At 44.4% G+C, this 19,241-nt stretch overlaps 1 protein-coding gene across 14 annotated transcripts; it reads right to left on the minus strand.

Moving 5' to 3' along the window:
• Window positions 1-14,049: 14,049 nt before the first annotated feature.
• On the minus strand, window positions 14,050-17,457 carry LOC123155869 (uncharacterized). 14 transcript variants are annotated; one of them, XR_006477656.1, is made up of 5 exons: window positions 16,913-17,453; window positions 16,714-16,817; window positions 16,079-16,148; window positions 15,186-15,325; window positions 14,050-14,494 (listed from the first exon to the last, which is right to left on the minus strand). XR_006477656.1 is itself a non-coding variant. In XM_044574016.1 (3 exons), the coding sequence occupies exons 1-3, from the start codon at window positions 17,424-17,426 to the stop codon at window positions 16,653-16,655; spliced, it is 597 nt and encodes a 198-aa protein (XP_044429951.1). In that variant the 5' UTR covers window positions 17,427-17,457; the 3' UTR covers window positions 14,050-16,652. The 14 variants fall into 14 exon arrangements, 4 of the variants coding, with proteins under 4 accessions (XP_044429951.1, XP_044429950.1, XP_044429948.1 ...); XR_006477654.1 differs by having other exon boundaries at window positions 15,186-15,375; window positions 16,913-17,452; XR_006477658.1 differs by having other exon boundaries at window positions 14,050-14,653; window positions 16,079-16,817; window positions 16,913-17,456.
• Between the last annotated feature and the right edge of the window lie 1,784 nt (window positions 17,458-19,241).

Below are 19,241 nucleotides of genomic sequence, written 5' to 3' on the forward strand. Positions count from 1 at the left end.
AAAGAGCAAGACCCAAAATCAAGGCGGTAGTAGAGCGCTACTGCCGCTTGACGCTACAAGCGGTACTACCGCTGCCACCACAGTACTACTGCAGGGAGAAAATAGAACTGCCATAACTTCTTCATATGAGCTCCGAATTGAGCAAACTCAAGCTTGTTGGATACAAGACAACGAGTAGCATGTGAACTCCGTTATAGTAAGAAGAGGCATGGAGGTATGCCTAAGATATAGAGGAGTGAACACTCCATCAGAGAAGAACCGACAGAACCTCCAACATCGAAAACATCATAGAAGATGCATGTGAACTCCATTTTCGATGAACTCGAGCTTGTCATCAAGATTACCATAAGCTCCAAATCTCACAAGGAGAAGAACCAAACAAGAACCAATAAAGATGATGCAAGGATGCAATGGTTTGAGCTATCTACAAACGATACGATCAAGCAACTCATCGAGAGCCCCCCTTGATAGTACGGCAATCGATCCTAAAACCCGGTCTCCCAACTACGACCATGAGACCGGTAAAATAGAAAACCTATCAAGGGAAAACCTTTGCTTTGCACAAAGTCCACTTGAGCTAGATGATGACGATCTTGACTCCCTCAAGTTGGACCACCTTTCTTGATTGCGTTGGCGCGATGAAGACTAGATGATTGCTCCCCCATAGTCCACTATGGGTGAGCCACTCTTCGGCTCATCTTCACAAGCCCATTGATACCACAATGGACGGCATGCTTCAATCACTTTATCTCTTCATGATGCATCACTTGAACTTGCACACCGCATCCTATCCCCACAAAGAACTCTCACGAAGATCATGGGTTAGTACACAAAGCATAATTGACAATGCTTACCATACCATGGGATCACTTGATCCCTCTCGGTACATCTTCTACGCTTTGTGTGTTGATCAACTTGATTCACTCTTTGACTTAGTCTTGATCAACCTCTCACAAGACCAATATTTTAGGTAATTCCTTGAATAGCACCTTGGTCGACACAAACTCTCCTTGAAACCAACATATGTACTCCAAGAAAAGCCTATGGACAAAACCTTCAAATATAGCTCAAGGCAACCATTAGTCCATAGAGATTGCCATCAATTACCAAAACCAAACATGGGGGCACCGCATGTTCTTTCAGCGCGGCTCGGTGATGTAGAACCACCCCGATTGCCACCCTTTTATGGTGTCCGCAAAGGAACCGTCTAGCCAGGTGGCGTTAGGCATCTTTCCCACCATGGACCCTCCGCACTCCGCTTGCTGGCCGCTTACAATCTTCGGCTTCACGCAGAAGGTTTGCAGCCACAGGCCGAAGTGAGGCCGGATGCAGAGGAAGGCCTCGCATACGGCGATGAACGCCGAGATGTTGAGGACGAAATTCGGGGCTAGATCATGGAAATCTTGCCCGTAGTAGAACATGAGACCACGGACGAAGGGATGGAGTGGAAATCCCAGTCCACGGACAAAGTGGGCGACAAATACGACCCTCTCGTGGGGTCCTGGGGTTGGAATGACCTGCCCGGCGTCCGGTAGCCGGTGCACTATGTCTGCGGCCAAGTATCCGGCCGCCCTAAGATTTGTGATGTGCTCCTCCTTGACGGTGGAAGCCACCCACTTGCCTCCCGCTCCGGACATGTTTAGCTGTGCGGAGAAGACTTGGGCTTGGGCACTGGAGCTCGAGGGGGCAAGAGTGGGCAAAGGAGGAAGAAGGCGTGTGCGAAAATGGGGAAATCTTATCCCTTTATAGAGGCACCGAAAGTGGTGCGCCTCCCCACTTGCCCGTTGGGAATCACTTGCTTCCCAAGCGCCACGATTGATGGCGTGGTGAGATTACCCATACCCGTATTAATGAGAATCCCGTGATAAGGGGACACGATCTCTGCTTTGACAAGACGTGTCAAGGAAACCGCCTCGCAATATGCGTTGTGGCTGGTTGTAGGAAAACGGTTCGAATAATGTCCAGACTGTAATGACACGTCGCGTTGTCTAAAAAGTTGTCAGCAGATTGCATTTGTGAAATATCATTCTCTCTACGGTGGCATGTGAAGATCATTTTGTGGATCCGGACACGATTCAAGTGTTCGATAATTACTTAGGAGTATTCGGAGAAGGAACCCGCCCTGCAATGCCGAAGACAAGACTGCACGCCAGACTCGTCGTCATTGAAGCCTGGTTCAGGGGCTACTGAGGGAGTCCTAGATTAGGGGGTATCCGGACAACCAGACTGTCTACATCATCCGGACTATACAAGCGTGAAAAAAAGATACAAGACTCAAGACTTCGGCCCGTGTCCGGATGGGACTCTCCTTTGTGTGGAAGAGACAGGTTTGGCGATTCGGATATTGTGTTTCCTTCCTTGTAACCGACTCCATGTAAACCCTAGCCCTCTCCGGTGTCTATATAAACCGGAGAGGTTGGTCCTTAGAAGGCCGATCACAATTACAATCATACCATCATAGGATAGCTCTTAGGGTTTAGCCTCTACGATCTCGTGGTAGATCCACTCTTGTACTACCCATATCTTCAATATTAATCAAGCAGGAAGTAGGGTTTTACCTCCATCGAGAGGGCCTGAACCTGGGTAAACATCTGTGTCCCTTGCTTCCTGTTACCATCAGCCTAGACGCAAACATCGACACCCCCTACCCGAGATCCGCCGGTTTTGACACCGACAATGACACCCAGACATTTTGAGTATATGTTAATTGACAGAACTATTCTTCTCCATTTTACAGCTATAGAACTTACTGGAGACTTCATATCTCTTAATCCGGGCATTTGCTTGAAATATTAACTTCAACTCCTGGAACATTTCATATGCTCCATAACGTTCAAAACGTCGTAGAAGTCCCGGTTCTAAGCCGTAAAGCATGGCGCACTGAACTATCGAGTAGTCATCAGCTTTCCCCTGCCATGCGTCCATAACATCTAGCGTTGCTCCTGCAGCGGGTCTTGCACCTAGCGGTGCTTCCAGGATGTAATTCTTCTGTGCAGCAATGAGGATAATCCTCAAGTTATGGACCCAGTTCGTGTAGTTGCTACCATCATCCTTCAACTTAGCTTTCTCTAGGAACGCATTAAAATTCAAAGGAACAGTAGCACAGGCCATTGATCTACAACAACATAGACATGCAGAATACTATCAGGAACTAAGTTCGTGATAAATTAAAGTTCAATTAATCATATTACTTAAGAAGTCCACTTAGATAGACATCCCTCTAATCATCTAAGTGACCATGTGATCCAAATCAACTAAACCATGTTCGATCATCACGTGAGATGGAGTAGTTTTCAATGGTGAACATCACTACATTGATCATATCTACTATATAATTCATGCTCGACCTTTCGGTATCAATGTTTTGAGGCCATATCTGCATATGCTAGGCTCTTCAAGTTTAACCCGAGTATTCTGCGTGTGCAAAACTGGCTTGCACCCGTTGTATATGAACGTAGAGCTTGTCACACCCGATCATCACGTGGTGTCTCGGCACGACGAACTGTCGCAACGGTGCATACTCAGGGAGAACACTTATACCTTGAAATTTAGTGAGAGATCATCTTATAATGCTACCGCCGAACTAAGCAAAATAAGATGCATAAAGGATAAACATCACATGCAATAAATATAAGTGATATGATATGGCCATCGTCATCTTGTGCCTTTGATCTCCATCTCCAAAGCACCGTCATGATCACCATCGTCACCGGCTTGACACCTTGATCTCCATCAAAGCATTGTTGTCATCTCGCCAACTATTGCTATCACGACTATCGCTACCGCTTAGTGATAAAGTAAAGAAATTGCATGGCGAATGCATTTCATACAATAAAGCGACAACCATAAGGCTCCTGCCAGTTGCTGATAACTGTTACAAAACATGATCATCTCATACAACAATTTATATATCATCACGTCTTGACCATATCACATCACAACATTGTTGGGGAACGCAGTAATTTCAAAAAAATTCCTACAATCACGCAAGATCTATCTAGGCGATGCATAGCAACGAGAGGGGAGAGTGTTATCTAAGTACCCTCGTAGACCGAAAGCGGAAGCGTTATGACAACGCGGTTGATGTAGTCGTACGTCTTCACGATCCGATCAATCCTAGCACCGAACGTACGACACCTCCATGATCTGCACATGTTCAGCTCGGTGACATCCCACGAACTCTAGATCAATCTGAGGTTGAGGGAGATCGAGTTTCGTCAGCACGACGGCATGATGATGGTGTTGATGAAGTTACCGATGCAGGGCTTTGCCTAAGCACTACAACGATATGACCGAGGTGGAAATCTGTGGACGGGGGCACCGCACACGGCTAAACAGTCAACTTGTGTGTCTATGGGGTGCCCCCTCCCCCGTATATAAAGGAGTGGAGGAGGGAAGGGCCGGCCCTCTCTATGGCGCGCCCAAGGGGGGGAGTCCTACTCCAAGTAGGAGTAAGTTTTCCCCCTTCCCTAGTTGGAAAAGGAGAAGAAGGAAGAGGGAGAAGGAGAGAAGGAAAGGGGGTTGGCCCCCCTCCCAATTAGGATTGGCATTGGGGGGGCACCTTGGCTACCTAATCCTCTCTTCCACCATGGCCAATTAAGGCCCATTAACTCCTCGGGGGGTTCCGGTAACCTCCCGGTACTCCGAAAAATGCCCGAACTCATCCGAAACCTTTCCGGTATCCAAACATAGCCTTGCTAAATATCGATCTTTATGTCTCGACCATTTCGAAACTCCTCGTCATGTCCGTGATCACATCCAAGACTCCGGACAACCTTCGGTACATCAAAACACATAAACTCATAATACCGATCGTCAATGAATGTTAAGCATGCTGACCCTACGGGTTCGAGAACTATATAGACATGACCGAGACTCACTTCCGGTAAATAACCAATAGCGGAACCTGGATGCTCATATAGGTTCCTACATATTCTATGAAGATCTTTATCGGTCAAACCGTATAACAACATACGTTGTTCCCTTTGTCATCGGTATGTTACTTGCCCAAGATTCGGTCGTCGGTATCTCAATACCTAGTTCAATCTCGTTACCGACAAGTCTCTTTACTCGTTCCATAATGCATCATCCCACAACTAACTCATTAGTCACGTTGCTTGCAAGGCTTATAGTAATGTGCATTACCGAGAGGGCCCAGAGATACCTCTCCGAAACACGGAGTGACAAATCCTTGTCTCGATCTATTCCAACCCAACAAACACCATCGGAGACACCTATAGAGCATCTTTATAATCACCCAGTTACGTTGTGATGTTTGATATCACACTAAGTGTTCCTCCGGTATTCGGGAGTTGCATAATCTCATAGTCATAGGACCATGTATAAGTCATGAAGAAAGCAATGGCAATAAACTAAACGATCATAGTGCTAAGCTAATGGATGGGTCAAATCAATCACATCATTCTCTAATGATGTGATCACGTTCATCAAATGACAACACATGTCCATGGCTAGGAAACTTAACCATCTTTGATTAACGAGCTAGTCAATGTAGAGGCATACTAGTGACACTCTGTTTGTCTATGTAGTCACACATGTATTAAGTTTCCGGTTAATACAATTCTTGCATGAATAATAAACATTTATCATGATATAAGGAAATATAAATAACAAATTTATTATTGCCTCTAGGGCATATTTCCTTCAGTCTCCCACTTGAACTAGAGTCAATAATCAAGATTACATTGTAATGATTCTAACACCCATGGAGTCTTGGTGCTGATCATGTTTTGCTCGTGAGAGAGGCTTAGTCAACGGGTTTGCAACATTCAGGTCCGTGTGTTTCTTGCAAATCTCTTTGTCTCCTTCCGACACTTGATGATGGATGGAATTGAAGCGTCTCTTGATGTGCTTGGTTCTCTTGTGAAATCTGGATTCCTTCGCCAAGGCAATTGCTCCAGTATTGTCACAAAAGATTTTCACTGGACCCGATGCACTAGGTATGACACCTAGATCGGATATGAACTCCTTCATCTAGACTCATGTACGTGCTGCTTCCGAAGTAGCTATGTATTCCGCTTCACACGTAGATCCCGCCACAATGCTCTACTTAGAACTGCACCAACTGACAGCTCCACCGTTCAATATAAAGACGTATCCGGTTGGCAACTTAGAGTCATCTAGATCAGTGTCAAAGCTTGCATCGACATAACCTTTTGCGATGAGCTCTTTATCACCTCCATAAACGAGAAACATATCCTTAGTCCTTTTCAGGTATTTCAGGATGTTCTTGACCGCTGTCCAATGATCCACTCCTAGATTACTTTGGTACCTCCCTACTATACTTATAGCAAGGCACACATCAGGTCTGGTACACAACATTTGAAGGAAATATGCCCTAGAGGAAATAATAAAGTTGTTATTTATATTTCCTTATATCATGATAAATGTTTATTATTCATGCTAGAATTGTATTAACCGGAAACTTAGTACATGTGTGAATACATAGACAAACAGAGTATGCCTCTACTTAACTAGCTCGTTGAATCAAAGATGGTTAAGTTTCCTAGCCATAGACATGACTTGTCATTTGATTAATGGGATCACATTATTAGAGAATGATGTGATTGACTTGACCCATTCCATTAGCTTAGCACTTGATCATTTAGTATATTGCTATTGCTTTCTTCATGACTTATACATGTTCCTATGACTATGAGATTATGCAACTCCCGAATACCGGAGGAACACTTTGTGTGCTACCAAACGTCACAAGTAACTGTGTGATTATAAAGGTGCTCTACATGTGTCTCAGATAGTACTTGTTGAGTTGGCATAGATCGAGATTAGGATTTGTCACTCCAATTATCGGAGAGGTATCTTTGGGCCCTCTCGGTAATGTGCATCACTATAAGCCTTGCAAGCAATGTAACTAATGAGTTAGTTGCGGGATGATGCATTACAGAATGAGTAAAGAGATTTGCCGGTAATGAGATTGAACTAGGTATTGAGAGACCGACGATCGAATCTCGGGCAAGTAACATACCGATGACAAAGGGAACAACGTATGTTGTTATGCGGTTTGACTGATAAAGATCTTCGTAGAATATGTAGGAACCAATATGAGCATCCAGGTTCCACTATTGGTTATTGACTAGGGATGAGTCTCGGTCTTGTCTACATAGTTCTCGAACCCGTAGGGTCCGCACGCTTAACATTCGGCGACGATCGGTATTATGAGTTTATGTGTTTTGATGTACCGAAGATAGTTCGGAGTCCCGGATATGATCATGGACATGACGAGGAGTCCCGAAATGGTCAAGGCATAAATATTGATATATTGGAAGCCTATATTTGGACTTCGGAATAGTTCCAAGTGAAATCGGGATTTTACCGGAGTACCGGGAGGTTACCAGAACCCCACGGTAAGTGTATGGGCCTTATTGGGCCATAGTGGAGAGAGAGAGAGAGGAGACTAGGGCAGGCCGCGCCCCCCTCTCCCTCTGGTCTGAATTGGACTTGGAGGGGGGCGGCGCCCCCCTTTCCGTCCTCCCTCTCCCCTCTTCCTTCTATCCTAGTCCAACTAGGGAAGGGGGGGGGGAATCCTACTCCCGGTGGGAGTAGGACTCCTCCAGGGCGCGCCATAGGAGGGCCGGCCCTCCCCCTCCTCCACTCCTTTATATACGGGGGAGGGGGGCACCCCCTAGACACACAAGTTGATCATTGATCTCTTAGCCGTGTGCGGTGCCCCCCTCCACCATAATCCACCTCGGTCATATCGCAGCGGTGCTTAGGCAAAGCCCTACGTCGGTAGCTTCATCATCACCGTCATCACGCCGTCGTGCTGACGGAACTCTCCCTCGAAGCTCTACTGGATCCTTAGTTCGTGGGACGTCACCGAGCTGAACGTGTGCAGATCGCGGAGGTGCCATACGTTCGGTACTAGGATCGGTCGATCATGAAGACGTACGACTACATCAACCGTGTTGTCATAACGCTTCCGCTTTCGGTCTACGAGGGTACGTGGACGACACTCTCCCTTCTTGTTGCTATGCATCACCATGATCTTGCGTGTGCGTAGGAAATTTTATGAAATTACTACGCTACCCAACAGTGGCATCCGAGCCAGGTTTATGCATAGATGTTATATGCACGAGTAGAACACAAGTGAGTTGTGGACGATACAAGTCATACTGCTTACTAGCATGTCATACTTTGATTCAGCGGTATTGTTGGATGAAGCGGCCCGAACCAACATTACGCGTACGCTTACGCGAGACTGGTTCTACCGACGTGCTTCGCACACGGGTGGCTGGCGGGTGTCAGTTTCTCCAACTTTAGTTGAATCGAGTGTGGCTACGCCCGGTCCTTGTTGAAGGTTAAAACAACACATACTTGACGAAATATCGTTGTGGTTTTGATGCTTAGGTAAGAACGGTTCTTTCTCAGCCCGTAGCAGCCACGTAAAACTTGCAACAACAAAGTAGAGGACGTCTAACTTGTTTTTGCAGGGCTTGTTGTGATGTGATATGGTCAAGACGTGATGAGATATAAATTGCTGTTTGAAATGATCATGTTTTGTTAAAGTTATCAACAACTGGCAGGAGCCTTATGGTTGTCTCTTTATTGCATAAGATGCAAGTGCCATGTAATTGCTTTACTTTATCGCTATGCGATAGCAATAGTTGCAAAAGCAATAGCTGGTGAGACGGCCATGTGACGACACGTTGATAAAAGATCAAGATGATGGAGATCATGGTGTCATGCCGGTAACAATGGAGATCATGATAGTACTTTGGAGATGGAGATCAAAAGCACAAGATGATGATGGCCATATCATGTCACATATTTTGATTGCATGTGATGTTTATCTTTTATACATCTTATTTTGCTTAGTTCGGCGATAGCTTTATAAGATGACCCCTCACTAAATTTCAAGGTATAAGTGTTCTCCCTGAGTATGCACCGTTGCGACAGTTCTTCTTGCTGAGACACCACGTGAAGATCGGGTGTGATAAGCTTTACATTCACATACAACGGGTGCAAGCCAGTTTTGCACACGTAGAATACTCGGGCTAAACTTGACGAGCCTAGCATATGCAGATATGGCCTCAGAACACTGGAGACCGAAAGGTCGAGCATGAATCATATAGTAGATATGATCAACTTAGTGATGTTCACCATTGAAAACTACTCCATCTCACGTGATGATCGGACATGGTTTAGCTGATATGGATCACATGATCACTTAGATGATTAGAGGGATGTCTATCTAAGTGGGAGTTCTTAAGTAACATGATTAATTGAACTTTAATTTATCATGAACTTAGTCCTGGTAGGATTAGCATATCTATGTTGTAGATCAATAGCTCGCGTTTAGCTCCCCTGTTTTATTTTTGATTTGTTCCTAGAGAAAACTAAGTTGAAAAATATTAGTAGCAATGATGAGGATTGGATCCGTAATCTGAGGATTATCCTCATTGATGCACAGAAGAATTATGTCCTTGATGCACCGCTAGGTGACGGACCTATTGCAGGAGCATATGCAGACGTTATGAATGTTTGGCAAAGCTCGATATGATGACTACTTGATAGTTTAGTGCACTATGCTTTACGACTTAGAACCGGGACTTCAAAAATGTTTTGAACGCCACGGAGCATATAAGATGTTCCAAGAGTTGAAATTGGTATTTCATACTCATGCCCATGTAAATAGGTATGAGACCTTTGACAGTACTTTGCCAACAAGATGGAGGAGAATAGCTCAACCAGTGAGCATATGCTCAAATTGTCTAGGTACTAAAATGGCTTGAATCAAGTGGGAGTTAATCCTCCGGATAAGATAGTAATTAACAAAGTTCTCTAGTCACTATCACCAAGTTACTAGAACTTCGTGATGAACTATAATATGCAAGGGATAATGAAAACAATTCCCAAGCTCTCCGCGATGCTAAAATCGGCGAAGGTAGAAATCAAGAAAAGCATCAAGTGTTGATGGTTAACAAGACCACTATATTCAAGAAAAGGGCAAAGGGATAGAAAGGGAACTTCAAGAAGAATGACAAACAAGTTGTCACTCCCGTGAAGAAGCCCAAAGCTAGACCAAAGCCTGAAACTGAGTGCTTCTACTATAAAGGAAATGGTCACTGGAAGTGGAACTGCCCTAGATACTTGGAGGATAAGAAGGATGGCATAGTGAACAAAGGTATATTGGACATACATGTTATTGATGTGTACTTTAATAGTGTTTATAGCAACCCCTCGGTATTTGATACTGGTTCAATTGCTAAGAGTAGTAACTCGAAACGGGGGTTGCAAAATGAACAGAGACTAGCTAAGGGTGAAGTGACGATGTGTGTTGGAAGTGGTTCCAAGATTGATATGATCATCATCGCACACTCCTTATACTTTCGGGATTAGTGTTGAACCTAAATAAATGTTATTTGGTGTTTGCGTTAAGCATGAATATGATTTGATCATGTTTATTTCAATACGGTTATTCATTTAAAGTCAGAGAATAATTGTTGTTCTGTTTACATGAATAAAACCTTCAATGGTCATACACCCAAGGTGAATGGTTTATTGAATCTCGATAGTAGTGATACACATATTCATAATATTGAAGCCAAAAGATGCAAACTTAATAATGATAGTGCAACTTATTTGTGGCACTGCCGTTTAGGTCATATTGGTGTAAAGCGCATGAAGAAAGTCCAAGCTGATGGGCTTTTGGAATCACTTGATTATGAATCAGTTGATGCTTGCGAACCATGCCTCATGGGCAATATGACTAAGACTCCATTCTCCGGAACAATGGAGCGAGCAATAGACTTGTTGGAAATAATACATACTGATGTATGCAGTCCGATGAGTGTTGAGACTAGCGACAGGTATCGTTACTTTCTGACCTTCACAGATGATTTGAGCAGATATGGGTATATCTACTTGATGAAACATAAATCCGAAACATTTGAAAAGTTCAAATAATTTCAGAGTGAAGTGGAAAATCATCGTAACAAGAAAATAAAGTTTCTACGATCTGATCGTGTAGGAGAATATTTGAGTTACGACTTTGGTCTTCATTTCAAACAATGCAGAATAGTTTCGCAACTCACGCCACCCGGAACACCACAGCGTAATGGTGTGTCCGAACATCGTAATAGTACTTTACTAGATATGGTGCGATCTATGATGTCTCTTACTGATTTACCGCTATCGTTTTGGGGTTATGCTTTAGAGACGGCTGCATTCACGTTAAATAGGGCACCATCTAAATCCGTTGAGACGACACCTTATGAACTGTGGTTTGGCAAGAAACCAAAGTTATCATTTCTTAAAGTTTGGGGCTGCGATACTTATGTGAAAAAGCTTCAACCTGATAAGCTCGAACCCAAATCGAAGAAATGTGTCTTCATAGGATACCCAAAGGAGACAGTTGGGTACACCTTCTATCACAGATCCGAAGGCAAGACATTCGTTGCTAAGAATGGATCCTTTCTAGAGAAGGAGATTCTCTCAAAAGAAGTGAGTGGGAGGAAAGTAGAACTTTATGAGGTAATTGTACCTACTCCCTTATTGGAAAGTAGTTCATCACAGAAATCGGTTCCTGTGACTCATACACCAATTAGTGAGGAGGCTAATGATGATGATCATGTAACTTCAAATCAAGTTACTACCGAACCTCGTAGGTCAACCAGAGTAAGATCCGCACCAGAGTGGTACAGTAATCCTGTTTTGGAGGTCATGTTACTTGACCATGACGAACCTACGAACTATGAGGAAGCAATGATGAGCCCAGATTCCGCAAAGTGGCTTGAGGCCATGAAATCTGAGATGGGATCCATGTATGAGAACAAAGTGTGGACTTTGGTTGACTTGCCCGATGATCGGCAAGCCATCGAGAATAAATGGACTGACGCTGAAGGTAATGTTACTGTCTACAAAGCTCGACTTGTTGCGAAAGGTTTTCGACAAGTTCAAGGAGTTGACTATGATGAGACTTTCTCACCCATAGCGATGCTTAAGTTCTTCTGAATCATGTTAGCAATTTCCGCATTTTATGATTATGAAATTTGGCAAATGGATGTAAAGACTGCATTCCTAAATGGATTTCTGGAAGAAGAATTGTATATGATACAACCTGAAGGTTTTATCGATCCAAATTATGCTAACACAGTGTGCAAGCTCCAGCGATCCATCTATGGACTGGTGCAAGCATCTCGGAGTTGGAATAAACGTTTTGATAGTGTGATCAAAGCATATGGTTTTATACAGACTTTTGGAGAAGCCTGTATTTACAAGAAAGTGAGTGGGAGCTCTGTAGCATTTCTAATATTATATGTGGATGATATATTGTTGATTGGAAATGATATAGAATTTTGGATAGCATAAAAGGATACTTGAATAAGAGTTTTTCAATGAAAGACCTCGGTGAAGCTGCTTACATATTGAGCATCAAGATCTATAGAGATAGATCAAGACGCTTGATAAGTTTTTCAATGAGTACGTACCTTGACAAGATTTTGAAGTAGTTCAAAATGGAACAGTCAAAGAAGGAGTTCTTGCCTGTGTTACAAGGTGTGAAATTGAGTAAGACTCGAAACCCGACCACGGCAAAAGATAGAAAGAGAATGAAAGTCATTCCCTATGCCTCAGCCATAGGTTCTATAAAGTATGCCATGCTGTGTACCAGATCTATTGTATACCCTACACTGAGTTTGGCAAGGGAGTACAATAGTGATCTAGGAGTAGATCACTGAACAACGGTCAAAATTATCCTTAGTGAAATAAGGATATGTTTCTCGATTATGGAGGTGACAAAAGGTTCGTCGTAAAGGGTTATGTTGATGCAAGTTTTGACATTGATCCAGATGACTCTAAATCTCAATCTGGATACATATAAAAAGTGGGAGCAATTAGCTAAAGTAGCTCCGTGCAGAGCATTGTAGACATGGAAATTTGCAAAATACATACGGATCTGAATTTGGCAGACCCGTTGACTAAACTTCTCTCACAAGCAAAACATGATCACACCTTAGTAATCTTTGGGTGTTAATCACATGGCGATGTGAACTAGATTACTGACTCTAGTAAACCCTTTGAGTGTTGGCTACATGGCGATGTGAACTATGGATATTAATCACATGGTGATGTGAACTATTGGTGTTAAATCACATGGCGATGTGAACTAGATTATTGACTCTAGTGCAAGTGGGAGACTGAAGGAAATATGCCCTAGAGAAAATAATAAAGTTGTTATTTATATTTCCTTATATCATGATAAATGTTTATTATTCATGCTAGAATTGTATTAACCGGAAACTTAGTACATGTGTGAATACATAGACAAACAGAGTATGCATCTACTTAACTAGCTCGTTGAATCAAAGATGGTTAAGTTTCCTAGCCATAGACATGACTTGTCATTTGATTAACGGGATCACATCATTAGAGAATGATGTGATTGACTTGACCCATTCCGTTAGCTTAGCACTTGATCATTTAGTATATTGCTATTGCTTTCTTCATGACTTATACATGTTCCTATGACTACGAGATTATGCAACTCTCGAATACCGGAGGAACACTTTGTGTGCTACCAAACGTCATAACGTAACTGGCACTACAGGAATCAGCTACTTTGTCGTCCGCCACGGCGGACGACAAAGGTCTTTGCCGTCCGCCACGGACGGCAACAGGCTCCGGCAAAGTAAGGTCCGGTAAAGAGCTACTTTGCCGTCTGCTTTTGGTGGCTGACGGCAAAAGGGCCTTTGCCGTCAGCAGCGGACGGCAAAGAACACACACGGCAAAAATTTCACTGTTTGTCCGTTAGGTGGCTAACGGCAGTCTTTGTCGTCCGCGGCTGACGGCAAAGAAGCAAAGGTCTTTGCCGTCTGCCAGCAGATGGCAAAGTTTTTGCTTCTTTGCCGTCTGCCAACAGATGGCAAAGTGTCCAAAGTGTCCAGATGCACAGACAGCAAATCTCCTTCTTTGCCATCTCTGTCATTGATTTACAGTATGTTCAGCAATTCATATTCATATGTATAGCGCATGCATATATCACAAATATCAACACAGACCACAGGAAAATAAGACAAGATCATCCATAAAAACATATATATCATACGTCCTGTATCACAAAGTAAGACGAGATCACACAAGTGTCGACAAATAAGATCACAAAGGTTGGCCTCCACATAACACAAAACTTAGGTGAGCATCATGGGATCTAGCAGCAACAAGCACCTAACCTACTGGATGGACACTACAGTCCAGACCCAACACCACAAGCACACTACATACTGATTTGCGACTGCGCCGGTGATGCAACCACCACAACCAAAATTAAAAAGGCAAGGGAGGTGGGTGGTCCAGGTTGTTGTCTCCATGCCGCCTATGTTTTCCATCTCGAAATGCCAATAGGTCTAGGTTGTGGTCATCAGCCTTCTTCATGCCATCAGCATGATCACCATTGCCTCCCGCACCCCGTCATCATCAGACTGATTTGCTGCTACTGCTCGTCCTCCTACTCCGTCTGCATGGACAAGAGCAAGTTAGTTGAATGGCATGCACGATAAAACTGCAAGGCATATATATTCATCTAGATTAATTCTACTAAGTACAGATTTTGCATGGATGGGTTTGACTTCAACAGAGACTGAAAGAAGATCATCTTCCCCTCCCAATCCAAAACCTGCAGTACAGATACAACTCTAAGAGAAGGAACTGTGGTACAACAAGAGGCGCTCCAAATCGAACTAAATCTCAGTTTCTTTATTTATCTAAGAAACATCACAACCATAACTTCTGCCAAGCAAGCAGTTATCATACTATCAGCTAAAGAAAAACAAAGGAAGATCACGTGTCACTTTCAGGGAAAACATCAGAAGTAGATGATAGGCAAAAGTAGATGATCATCAAATTCCATCACACTCCACAGTGAATAATGCTACTACTATTGATAGCAAGGACTAACTATTCCCACTACCTGGATGCAACGTCCTTCATTTTGCAAACAAAAAAAGAGCACATTATCCAATTCCTTCACATACATAAATGAACAGCAGCAACCAAATTCAACGGTACTACCAAAATCAAATATATTATATTATTAAAATGATAGAAAACGAACGGAGGAGATTCAATATTACTAAAACGATAGAAAACGAAAGGAGGAGATTCAAAATTACAAAGTTATGATAAATGAACGGCAGTGATTCATTGACCTCAACTTGATGGCGGCGTAAGGGCGTACAGAGTCCACACGCCCAACGACACGGCCAGCTTATAGGCAAAAGTAATCACATGGCCAGCTTAAGAAAAAGGAGTCCATAGTCCATACGCCACCTTCCAATGGCAAGCCAGGCTAGCGTATAGTCAATTAGTACACGAGCATGTTATTTCATCTCCACGGCACTACGCACATAATAATAGCAATAATATTAAAATAAGTCTAAAAAACATGCATAACGGGAGTATATTCGAAGACATGCACCATAATTAAATGTACAAGTCTATCATCCGACACGTACAATAATATATGGATGCAAACTCCATCATGTACATGAAAAGAAAGTTCAGCTGGATTACGAATCAGTCACGTATATAAACAATATCCAGTCAAAAAGGAAGGTCCAGTAAAAAAAACTAACATTCGGACTAGGAGCGACACATCAAACCATCAACGTATATCAACAAAAAGCTATATGGAGGCAGCAATGTCGAAACCTATAAAAACAGAGGATCCACCAAATACTAAATAAAAATAAATTTACTTTTTCACTGGCACCTTAGTTGTTAAGTACATATGCTAAAAGTAAAAGAAACTGATTTCATTTTTTGTGGAAAAAAGAACTGATTGCAACCAAAGATTCTAAATAGAAGAAGGTATGTCATAAAAATGCTAAGGATAAAGGAAATTGACTGCGTGACATTGGTGCTAGATAGATTAGTGTATGTAATAAAATGTTAATCTTCTTTTTTGTGGGCGAATACAATTTTAATCTTCATCGCAACTTACCATCAAATATTTATTCATATTACGAAGTTTGCAATTTTCTACCAGCATATTTATTCACTAAACAGCAAGCACAGATTGGGTTTGAAGCAGTCAACTTACATATACTCCCATGGACTGAATAAAGGGCACCTCATATTTGGTTTGAGAATGTCAATATTTCCAAGTAACTCTAGCAAGATGAACAAAGCCAGTCAATCATACATCAGCAGCCATTTGCCAATTTATTGAACTAATAATGAGCACAGAGAAACTAAGAGCAGTTCATATCCCACTACATATATGCGGCAATTGCGTTGGTTTGCTGGTTTGCTGACGGCCACGCCAAACAAAGAGCTGATTGAACAGCTCATGTCACATCTAATATCAGAGAAAGCGCATAACCACTGCGATGCTTGTTGCTGAGCTGGTGACGAGTGCTCAGAGACGAGGCTAACGAGCCTCCAATTCGCAGCGAATTTAACACTCACTTCACCTCCTGTGACCTGTCGCGGTGATCAATGAAAGGCAAAACAAAGCGGGTTTCTAAAATAATTCAGTTAACAGAATCGCTAGATCATCTACTAATTCATGTGTGACTGACTTGCTAGTACTATACTACACGATGGGAAAGAGGTCCCAAATTCAGTGTGAGATGAGCTTACGAATTCAGTTAACAATGAACCTGAATCTATGCCTATGTCTGAAGGGAAAGAAGAAGGTTGGGGCTTTGAGGATGGAGGGAGGGAGGGACTGACAGGGCGATCCAGAAGGCGCCGACGAGAGGGACGGTGCCCCAGAGCAGGCCGCAGGCGAGCCTCACCGCCTGCCAGATCCAATGCACCGCGTCCAGCAGCTGGTCCTGCATACCAAAACCCAGACACCAAACCAATCAGAACCTCACGGAGTCACTCGGGGACACGCCGGCGTCGGCGGCGGCAGTGGTGGCACACATACCTTGTCCAAGTACGCGTCGGGGTGGAGGTACCGGATGGGGTTCACCTTGGCCTCGATGCGGTCGCCGAGGCGGGCGGGCTTGAGGTGGTTGATGTAGAGCTGCACGCCAGCCACCCTCCGGTACCCCGACGCCATGTACCCGCCGATGCTCGCCGTCGACTCTGCCATCAGCGCCGAGATGCCGCCATTGAGAATCTTGAAGGGCTGCGACCATCCTGACCACGCCGACGTCGCTGTGCCCGCAGCAACAGCAGCTCGACGCCGCTGGGGCCTCCTCGCGGTGCACCACCACCAGTGCCTGGGCGTGGCTTTCCTGGGCGAGGAGAGAAACCGGTCAGTGGAGATGGTGAGCGGGGAGAGGTGACCTCGGGGAGGAGAGCTAGGTGGTGGGGAACCGCGGGGTTTGCCGGAATCTGGCAGCGGCGTGGGATGGAGAAAGGGGATCGAGGAAGACGGGAGAGATGGGATCCAACGTGGTTGTGTGTGCGTGGGTTGGGCGTGGGTGTGTGTGCATCGTGGATAGGGCTCGGGGCTGTGTGGGCCGTGGGTGGGTGTGTGCCAAGTCATCGATCCGTGTCCATGGATGCGTTTATTCTTTGTCGCCTGCTGGGGGCGAGGGCGGCCGTTAGACACGTTAGATTATTTTCTTTGCCATCCGCTTTCGGACTCTTTGCCGTCTGCAAAAATAATATCCGTTAGATCGTTCTCGTTAGTGGGCCACCCATCATCTTTGCCGTCCGCTAGCAGACGACAAAGATTCTATGCCGTCAGCTAGCTGACGGCAAAGAGCAGGCTGATGGCAAACACTCCCTTTGTCGTCCGCTTTTTTTTGCCGTCAGCTTTCTGTAAGTTGATGGCAAAGACCTTCTTTGCCGTCAGCTAGCAGACGGCAAAGAGCTGGCTGACGGCAAAGATCCTGATTCCAGTAGTGTGGGTGATTATAAAGGTGCTCTATAGGTGTCTTCGATGGTACTTGTTGAGTTGGCATAGCTCGAGATTAGGATTTGTCACTCCGATTGTCGGAGAGGTATCTCTGGGCCCTCTCGGTAATGCACATCACTATAAGCCTTGCAAGCAATGTAACTAATGAGTTAGTTGCAGGATGATGCATTACGGAACGAGTAAAGAGACTTGCTGGTAATGAGATTGAACTAGGTATTGAGATACCGACGATCGAATCTCAGGCAAGTAACATACCGATGACAAAGGGAACAACGTATGTTGTTATGCGGTTTGACTGATAAAGATCTTCATAGAATATGTAGGAACCAATATGAGCATCCAGGTTCCGCTATTGGTTATTGACCGAAGATGAGTCTCGGTCATGTCTACATAGTTCTCGAACCCGTAGGGTCCGCACGCTTAACGTTCGATGACGATCGGTATTATGAGTTTATGTGTTTTGATGTACCGAAGATAGTTTGGAGTCCCGGATATGATCACGGACATGATGAGGAGTCTCGAAATGGTCGAGATATAAAGATCAATATATTGGAAGCCTATATTTGGACATCAGAATAGTTCTGGGTGAAATCGGGATTTTATCGGAGTATTGGGAGGTTACCGGAACCCCCCGATAAGTGTATGGGCCTTATTGGGCCATAGTGGAGAGAGAGAGAGGAGACCACGGTAGGCCGCGCGCCCCCTCTCCCTCTGGTCTGAATTGGACTAGGAGGGGGGCGGCGCCCCCCTTTCCTTCCTCCCTCTCTCCCCCTTCCTTCTCTCCTAGTCCTACTAGGGAAGGGGGGAATCCTACTCCCGGTGGGAGTAGGACTCCTCCAGGGCGCGCCATAGGAGGGCCGGCCCTCCCCCCTCGTCCACTCCTTTATATATGGGGGAGGGGGTAGCCCATAGACACACAAGTTGATCATTGATCTTTTAGCCATGTGCGGTGCCCCCCTCCACCATAATCCACCTCGTTCATATCGTAGCGGTGCTTAGGCGAAGCCCTGCGTCGGTAGCTTCATCATCACCGTCATCATGTCGTCATGCTGACAGAACTCTCCCTCGAAGCTCTACTAGATCGTGAGTTCGTGGGACGTCACCAAGCTAAACGTGTGCAGATCGCGGAGGTGTCGTACGTTTGGTACTAGGGTCGGTCGATCGTGAAGACGTACGACTACATCAAATGCGTTGTCATAACGCTTCCGCTTTCGGTCTACGAGGGTACGTGGACGACACTCTCCTATCTCGTTTCTATGCATCACCATGATCTTGCATGAGCGCAGGATTTTTTTTGAAATTACTACGTTACCCAATAGCATTGCATACATGATAGAACATATGGCTAAAGCATGGGAATGACTTACATTTTCTCTCTATCTTCTGC

This window comes from Triticum aestivum, chromosome 7B (genome assembly GCF_018294505.1).
Source record: "Triticum aestivum cultivar Chinese Spring chromosome 7B, IWGSC CS RefSeq v2.1, whole genome shotgun sequence".
NCBI classification, from domain to species: domain Eukaryota; kingdom Viridiplantae; phylum Streptophyta; class Magnoliopsida; order Poales; family Poaceae; genus Triticum; species Triticum aestivum.